General features: G+C 51.7%; 1 protein-coding gene across 1 annotated transcript in view; it reads left to right on the top strand.

The window, feature by feature from the left end:
- Positions 1-5,766: 5,766 nt before the first annotated feature.
- Positions 5,767-9,133, top strand: part of DLX6 (distal-less homeobox 6) — a 7,401-nt gene continuing 4,034 nt past the window's right edge. The window contains exon 1 of the mRNA XM_018075158.2: positions 5,767-5,914. Within this exon, the coding sequence (XP_017930647.1) occupies positions 5,767-5,914 (148 nt within the window). The remainder of the gene's footprint in view (positions 5,915-9,133) is intronic.

Raw genomic sequence — 9,133 nt, 5'->3', positions numbered from 1 at the left:
AAAACTTGTCTGAAACTTATTTAATTCACGGGCCACAGGCCACCTGACGAAAAAAAAAAATCCAAAAACACACAGAATGAATAATTTCGTCACTTTAACCATATGTATATGCACAGAAAATTAAGGGTACGTGTAAAGTTTGTCTTAAATGCGGCGAAGTCCATGAAAGACTTCTTGCCCTGCTCTAGATGAGGCTTGCGGGCAGGCCATTTGATTTATTTTCATTTTTCAAAGGAATGGAGAAAGTCGTCCGATTAGAAGTGGTATTATTATAATCTCAATTCTTAAGCCTTGAAACACCCTTGTAAACAATCGACTCCTTCTCCCAGCCCGGTTCCCACCTCCACTTAGTAATGACTGGAAGATTTATGAGGCTTTTTTAGCAACACCTGTCTTTTTGAGCTGTCAACACAACCAATTAATACTTTTAATTACCACTACAAGGAAACTAACCAGAACCTTTCTGATTTGATTTCGCCGCTGAATTTTATCCCCTCTGAAGCAGCCCCAACTGGAGGCACTGCGGCCACGGGGGGGGAGACTCTTTTTGCTGCAGGTTTATTTTGCCTCGGGCTGGATGGGGGTATGATTTGGTTTGGGTTTATTTCGCTTCTCTTTTCCCTTCTTCATTTGAAGTATTTAGCCATCCCTTTCGAGAAGAAAACAAAAGGGCTTGCTGACGGGACCCCAGAGCACACAAGTCCTCCGGTTCCCAGAGAACCAGCCTTTCGCACTGGCGGCCCCGGGGACGGCAAGGGAAAGGCTGGAGGCACCAAGCACCGCTTAGGCAAAAGTTACCATAGAGAAATAGTGCGAGAGGGGGCCGATCTGGCTCTCACCGAATTCATGGCAGCTTTTACCAGTCATTTCAACGAAAGAGCGAGCATCCCCTTTGCGGAGAAGGGAAGAACGGGGCAGACGGCACCTGAGCCCCGCAGACCGTGGGACGGCGGGTTGAGCGCCAAACGGGAGCCCCGCTCTCACCTCGGGCCTGGGCTATTCTCCTCCTGCACCCCCATTTCCTCGAGTGTCCCTGATCTTCATCTGAATAATCCAACAGTCGAGGAGGAGATGGGGCAAAAACTTGGAACAGAAAGTGTGTTTGTCGTTCAAATGGCATGAGTGCGATCAAAAGTTCACAGATGCCCATGAACGGTGCCGGCAGGGCGCCATCCTTCCTCTCTCCAGAGATGCCCCTTTAGCCATAGGGTGTGTGAGTCTGGCTGACCGCTCCCCGATTAGCCCAAAGTGCTAGGAAATGGGGCTGCCACGAGACCCCCGACCTTATCCTGGGCGGATTGCAAAGGGCGTGATCAAACCTTGCCCCCATGCACATGTTTCACAATGCGGCGTGAAGTGGGCAGCAGCGTATGGAAATGAAGCGGGAGCACCCAACTCGGGATGCTTAACCCTGGCCCATCCTCGGTGGACTTTTCCCTCTCCCCCCAACCCCCACCTAGTGCATGTGAATTGCTGGAAGTCCCTCCGACCGAATGCCGGGAGCTGGGAAGCAGAAAGCAGTGGTCTTTGGGTTAAACAGACACCTTTGCCTGGTAAAACACCCCGTGCCGTTCCGTGCCTGCTCTCCTTTGTGTTATCTCTAACGCTGCCCAGGCCTCGCAGAGTTATGCCGTAAAGGCGACGTCCCACGTTAAAACAATATGAATTCGCGGACGGATCTTGAATATGAATGAGGTATGTGGTCGTATGACTGCTTTGAAGCCGTACTTCTCCGAATATGGCTTTAATTAAATGTCTTCCGGCTCTAAAAGATTACATGTTGTGCAAAATATATCCTAGCATGAAATTTACTTCCACGATACGAAATTAGGTTACTTATAAATGTCTTCATTTAAAAAAGAAAATCGCTTCTTCTCGTTCTGCTTTCTGTTTTGTTGAACAAGAACTCCAACGAGGAAAGAAGGTTGGGATAATATATTTATGGAGGCACGTGTAACAAAACCTGCCAGAAGCGGAGTGAGTGAGGACTGCTTGCTGAAATGCAGACAATTCAAAAAACAGGCAAGTTAATTCAGATCTGATTTGTTTCAGATCCGGCTGTCAGAACCCCGAAATATCTCCCGCACCTCACGCCGCAGATACCTAACGCGCTTCTACCGGCCCCGTCCCCCACCATCCCTTCCTCCTGCGTTTATTCTGTGCGAGGGATGCTCAGAGGAGAGGAGTCAGGGCAAAAAGATGGAGAAAGGTGACGATTTCCAATAGCGAAAAATAAAAATAATTCTTGGCGGGATGGAGGATAACGTCGTGGTCACACTAGAAACAGTCAGTCGGGCAAAGCCGTTTCACTCCGCCAGTGAAACCGCTCTCAGTGTCAAGAGCTTTCCCGCTCCGTATGCTGGATGCGGGAGGAATTCAGGTTGCTGGAGGCGATGCTCTGTTCGTATGTACCTCTTTACGCCTTCAGATACGGGACCTCACCCAGTTAAATTTCTATAGAGAGATCAGATAATGCATCCCTTCGGATTATCTTTTTAAATTAACTTTTAGATTTGTTTTTATAGTCCGTTGAGACCCTGACAAAAGAGGCTGTAGCTAGATACAGATACGAGATAAACGTATAAAGCAAGCTCATTACACCGGCATGAGTGAAGAACTCTCCTTGCAATCTACTCTAGATAACGAGTCTGCCCGAAGAAACAAGTAAAGCCGAGATATTTATTTCTTTTCCTAATAAATAAACCTCAATAACTGCATTGACTTTGCACGATGTTTACTACATTTCCATTCAGTGCTTGGGTAAATGCATCCCTAAAGGCAGAGTAAATAATTGCACTGATCTCAACAAGGGAAATGTGTAGACATTTGAAGTGTACTAAAAATAAACGAAGGCGAAAGAGACTGAAGAGAGAGGACACCGCGCTTGTTTGCCGTAATTAAAGCCTCTGCTTTCGCTCTCCGGATTCCGAGACTTCCCGACCGCAGCCGGGGTGACACGTTTCCCGCGGGTGTCGCCGGCACAGCACACGAGTGGCCATGGGGAGCCGCGGCTGGGCTCGGGAGGTCTCGGCGCGGCGCTTGGCTGGGAACTGAGAGTGGTCGCTACTGCAGGACAAATTGCAGCCTCTCTGCTGACTTAAAGAGCCTCGAGTTTCCATTCGCCTCTGAGCCCTTCCAAGATGGGCACTTAAGAGCGGTGGTGGGTTGGGTTTTTTGTTTTCTTTTTTCTTTTTTTTTTAATTCGACTGCATCTTCTTCCTCTGCCAGAATAAGGTTTTTATTTAATTGTTGTTGTTTTTTTCTTTCATTTGAAAAGAAAACAAAACAACATAAGTCCCCACTAAAACCAACATCTGCTTCAGCAGCACTCGGGCAGACGGGGACGCCTGCCAAGTGAAAGCCTCACAGGCGGCGGTCTGCAAACCTGCGACTGCATTCGGGGAGGTCCCCTGAACCTCAGAGGGGAAGGTCTCCCCACACCGCTGCCACGTAAGGCTCCCAGCGGAGAGGCGAAGGAGGCAGACTCTCGCTCAGACTCTTTACGGAGATCACGTTCGCGTATGGGCAGAGCGGGAGAGACCTGTCCCCAGTGGTTCAGTTCAGGCGGTGTGGGTGCACACCTGACCAGGTGCGAGGAGAGGCGGGCGGCCAGGGCCTCCGAGGGAGTTCCATCCTCCAGCCGGGCAGCCACTTGCCTGAAACCTGATTGCATTTTAAGGCAGGTATCCATCCTCCCCCCACATATCCCCCAACAAGGAAAACAACTAACGACAACATCACGACAAAACATTAACCAAACAAAAAGCCCCAGTGTCCGATCCTCTGCAGAGCCACACATTGAATGAATCTGCCTGTAAGGTTTTAATTACAGCCAAAGGCTTCGCTACAAATCTGTACAAGAGACAGTGGCTGGTTCCCTCTGGATCTTTCCCCTTCTGACTCCTATTATTTTGACCCAGGCTACAATATAGAGAGTGGCGTGTGTGATCCATCTGCAAGGCTGGGCTGGGGTTTACCCTCCCCCACCACCCGCTTCCCTGCCACTTCCTTCACACTCGCGATATGGAGAGCCATTGACGCCTGCCTGTCTGTTATAATGTTAGTGGGTTGAAATCCAGAGGAGCCTCCGCTCCGCTCTTGCTCTCGCATTGGCAGCGCTCAAATTCCGCAGTCTCTCCTCAAAATGGCTCGCTTCCAGTTTGAGGAGGTGACCTCCTTTAGAGAGTGCCTTTCCTCGCCATTTTGCTGCCATTTAGAAGATGGCATTAGGACATACTGGCAGAAGGAGAGGAGAACGTGTTTTGGGGTAAATAGGCTTGAGAGACCGGTGAAAAAAATGTCATCGGCAGGAGGGATATTTTGCTATAGCTTCTGGGAGCTGTACATAGAGCGGGCTTCTGGGGAGGACGGCGGCTGCCGAGCCGAGCCGTGCCGGGCAGCTGCCCCGCACACCCGCGTGGTGCGGCCGCGGACACCCGCGGAGCGACGACGCGCGGGGCGGGGGCGCAGATTTGTCAGCCACCACAGTCGAGGTCCAGCGGGGAAAGTGCCGTGTATCTGCGAAGCGAGCCTCTCCGCAAAAACGCGTCTGGAGCGGATCGCCGCCAGCAGGAATATTTTCTGGCTTTCCGCTTCTCTCAAGACTTTCCGCACACACCTCTGCCGGAGAATCCCGTTCTCTCCCGAGCACCTTTCGATTGCTTTGTGGATTCTGCATTGTTGCTAAAAAACCCAGGAGATCCCGCACTAATCTTTGCCTTCCCCCCCCCCCGCATTTTCTGACACACCAAAAAAAATCGTGTTTCAGGATCCGCTTCATGCACATGCATGGGCTTCTCGCGGGAAAACACACAAAAACATAATTCCTGAAATAAGTTTCTCTCGGATCTTCACAGCTACTCTGACCAGTGTGAGACAGAAAGCACTCTCCCGGACCCTGGTGTGAAATGGGGAGAGGGGATACATAACCCCAGAGCGCAGCCTTCAGCTCCTTCTGAGAGAGCATCTTGGAGGAGCCTCGCCTGAGGAACAGCGTCAGCTATCGCATCCCTCCCCACAAACCAAAAAACACGCTAAACAACCCGAGAGAGGGACTGCACTTGCAGAGCCCACCCTTGCAAACACCACAGCAGGACTTCCCGGGAAGGGAGGGGATGAGAAACAGAACGAGAATGTTTGTTTTCCCCTGTTGTTATTGTTGAACGCATGAATGAATGAATGAATGAATGAATGGAACAGAAGGTGCTCGGAGGCATATAGGAAGCCTCTGACCGCTTACATTAACTTCCTATTACACCCTAAAAATAGAACCCCGTTTCCTGTTGTTCATCAGCTCCTTCTGACTGTTGTGTCTGTTGTGTGACATCTTTCGACTCACAACTGTGCCTTCAAACCACACATACACGCTTTGGCCCTTTGAAAGTGTTACCCGCAAACATCATTAAAGTGGCACGGTTTAGGATGACACTGAAGACCGATCTCACGAAGTCACCCAGTCCCGGGGCACAAGGAGCCCGATGCGCGGTGCCACGTTCTCCGGCAGTCAGCGGAGCAGGAGAAGACCGCGGGGGAGGCGGGGAGGGGAAGCAGCGTTGCCCCCGCGGCTCTCAACCAGCCCGGGCGCTGAGAGGGACTGGCCCCAAGCCCGCTAGGGATGCAAAGGCCTCGTTGCTCTCCAGGCGAGCGAGGGTAACTTGCGGAGTGCATTTCCTGGGAATGGTAAACCGAGGGGTTTAATATTCCCAGGAAATATTAATATTTAAACCGAGGAGGGAAGCCCGGCCAGGGATGTGCAGGCAGAGTGCGATGGTACCCACGGTCCGGAGCGGACAGGGCGCGGAGCCACGTGCAGGGCACGTCCCCATCGCCATCGGCCAGGGCTGCAGCCCAGTCCTCCGGGAGCTCAGGCTTGGCCGCGGAAAGAGCGGAGAAGCCAGGAAGGGGGTCACATGCGGTGAATTCCTGCTGTCTTTTCCCAGGGAGGGACGGGTGCTCACAGGAGGCGGTGCAGGGGCTCCCGCCTCGGGGCAGTCCTCAGCCGCCCCCTAACTCGCACCTTGCCCCATCCGGCCGGACTCCTGGCCCTCCCGGTCCCGCGCAACTCTCGGGAAGCTCGTTGAGACAAGGCGGCTCCCCTCGTGGGCTCCCACCCCTCACTCGTGACTGCTGTCTGCTCGCTTTCGAAGGCACTTCAAGGCGCGGGGACTAGGAGGTGTGGGGTGCCCGTCCTCACCCCTTTTTCACGAGTTACCCACCCTGGGAAATGAGTACCCCACTGCTCCAGTGCGTCCAGAGCTAATTATTCAGGTCTAATTTCTTCAGAAAGAGGCCGGTGACGGAGCTCGTCTGCACGCAAGTCAGAGCCAGGGAGGACCGGTGCCCGGCAGCGCGGTTTTCCGGCGGGCGGGGACCTCCCGGGCGACCCGGCATCCCCCGCCAGAGCGCGGGCCCAGAGCCTGCCCTACCCTCGGAGAAGAAATATCCCTGCAGCTGCCGCCTCTATAAGGACGCGGCTCGGGCGCTTATTGCCCCCCACCCCGCGACTCCCGGTGGGCCTAATTAAATTGGGGCAAATTTTCGGTGTGAGGCTGGACGGAGTGAACTGTCTTGACGACGGACAAGGATGTCTGAGCACTGCGGAGAAAGAGCGCCAGGTTTCCGGCTCTTCTCTCCGACTGGCGCCCACCGATGACTCGGCGGGGGCTCCGCACCTCCGCTCACCGCAATTCCCCCCGTCCCGCATCCGAAGCCCCCGCTCGTCCTGCTCGGCCCACTGCAGCTCGTCTGTCAGCTACGCTGAGCGAGTGATGCACATGTAACTCCATTTGCCGCCTATCGCAGGAAGCAGCTCCTGCAGACTCTCCCTGCTTTTTCTTCTTCTTTTTGTCTGACTCAAGGCGGCATATAGGTATTATTTCAAAGTGGTCCGCTCTCCTGCTCAACTTTTTCCCATTCCGGGGTTAGCATCCATTATGTGGCAGGAATTATTTCGAAACAAGAAAGCAACGTGTTGCAAACACTCCCCAGCCTATTTTCTGACATCTTTTGTTATGCATGCTCTTGCTGCTGGAGAAAATGCTAGTATGTGCACCTGCGAAAAAAAACCGCCTTCATGATGTTAACAGCAAGCTGGAGGGTATAAAGCAATAAAACTGCCAAATGTACCTGCTCCTATTGAGTACATTACCTACACCTATGAATAAAGAGTCTCAGTAGGAATTCTTTCCCTTCTCTTCCCCTTTCTCTATATTTTTATTCATTGTAGTTTTGTAAACGCCTGGATCGGGTTACCCTTTCGCGTGTTAAAGTGGAACTCTTGTTAAAAGCCGGAGAACAAGGCAAGACACTTAAAACTGCATTCAGAGTTACTGAACCGACTCCAAGGGCTCAAGAAGTAAAACAACGATGAGAGGGTGGGTAAGGGGGCTCAGAACATCCCAGCCACACAGGAAAAAAAGACATCCCTCCCCCATACGCCCCTGAAACAAGCCATATGAACAACAAGCGCTGAGAGACTATGGGCTATGCCCTACCAAAGATCGAGCATCGCTTCGCATCCCCCTTCCCCCTCCACACTTCCCCCCACCGGTATCCGAGCAGGGTACTCGCATCCTTCGGCTTCCCGGAGCTAATGACCGGGCTGTGGAGAAACAAAACTTCAAAATAAATGAAGGAATGGAAAAGAGAAAAAAAAAATCCCAGAAAGAAAAATTAAAACCCTCTAAATATTTCCACAAGCGACGCGTTAAAATATATATATGTGCAAAATCTGAAAACCAGTCCTCGGGGAATGTCCCAGTGAGAGGCAGTGTCAGGACCTGGGATCGCTCTGGGGAAGTCTCTGGGCTGTGCGTGGTTTTGGAAGCGGCGGCTGCTGGTGCCGGTGTTGGTTTTTAAAGCCCGAAATCTCCAGCCCCTTTCCCCATCTAGAGCAACTTTCTGATTTCTCTATGCCTAGCGAGTTCCGCAGGGTCCTTCCTACCTCAGTCCTCTCCGGTGGGGTCTGTCTCTGGAGTTCATGCTTAGCTGGACGCAAGGAGATTTAAGCGAGGCAAAGGGGTAAAAAACAGAGAGGGGTTGAGAGAGAGAGAGGAGAGAGAGGGGGGAGAGAGAAGAGAGAAGAGAGAGAGATCCTTCGCCGAGCTGGATCAAACTTAATGTCTTTCCCTAGTCCATCTTTGAAAGAGAAGTGGTGATACCACCTGGATGTTCAGATATAAATCCCCTTGCAAATAATAAATGGATTAATAATAACAAGGTATGAAGTTCTTTTTATAGAAAAAAGGAGAGAATTGAAACTAAATGCGGCAGTTAGACAACCATTTTGATAAGAGGATAATTGAGGCGACACTGGTGTATAATTAGAGGATAATTTATGCTATATCCACTTTTATTCCACCTCCCAAAATAAACCCAGTCCATAATCATTACAGGCAAATTGTTCTGAATTTTATAGCAGCAATTTGAACAAAGTACTGCAGTTAATCATGGGAGATTTTTGTGTATTCCTGATTAGAAGTCTAATTGCCTCCTTCCAGAAAGTAAAAATAACTGTAAAACGACTCTATTTTTATCATTAACAATGTTGACAATAAAATAAAATCAACTGGAATTGTAATCTAAAGACAAATTTAGGGCGCAGGCACTTTTTTTTTTCCTTGGGTCGTTTATATCCTAATCAAGCTTTTTGCCAAAACCGCCAACCGCACGTAGCCATTTGCATATATTTGAAAGCCATTACGGGAGCTGCTGCTGCTGCTGCGTTCAGTGGGGAAAAATGCGCTGCGCGTCTCTTCGCCGCAGCGAAAATACCGCGCAAGGAGGCGCGGGTGGGTGGGTGCATGGAGGGGGTCGTGTAGTGGGGGAATGTTTGATTTGGGGGAAAGGGGGATGGGGGATGAGGGCAGACGCTCCCCCTTTTCCCCACCCGCGCGCGTTTCTTCCACACCCGCGCGTGTGGGGAAAAACGGGAGGGGGGGAAAAGGGGGGCGGGCACGGGCAGCGCGCGCTGCCGGCTATGACGTAAGGGGGCCGAGTGACCAATGAGGGAGGCGCTGCCCTCCGGAGACGAACCATTCGACTTGTGCGCGTCCCTGCCCTTCAAGTCGGAGCGCCGGAGTCCCAACTTTCCCGGCTCCCACCTTCAACTCCCCCCACCCTCCACGCCCCCCCT

The sequence above is a fragment of the Manacus vitellinus genome, unplaced genomic scaffold (genome assembly GCF_001715985.3).
Source record: "Manacus vitellinus isolate BGI_N305 unplaced genomic scaffold, ASM171598v3 scaffold_3_pilon, whole genome shotgun sequence".
NCBI classification, from domain to species: Eukaryota; Metazoa; Chordata; class Aves; order Passeriformes; family Pipridae; genus Manacus; species Manacus vitellinus.
This window is presented reverse-complemented; position numbering and strand designations above follow the sequence as displayed.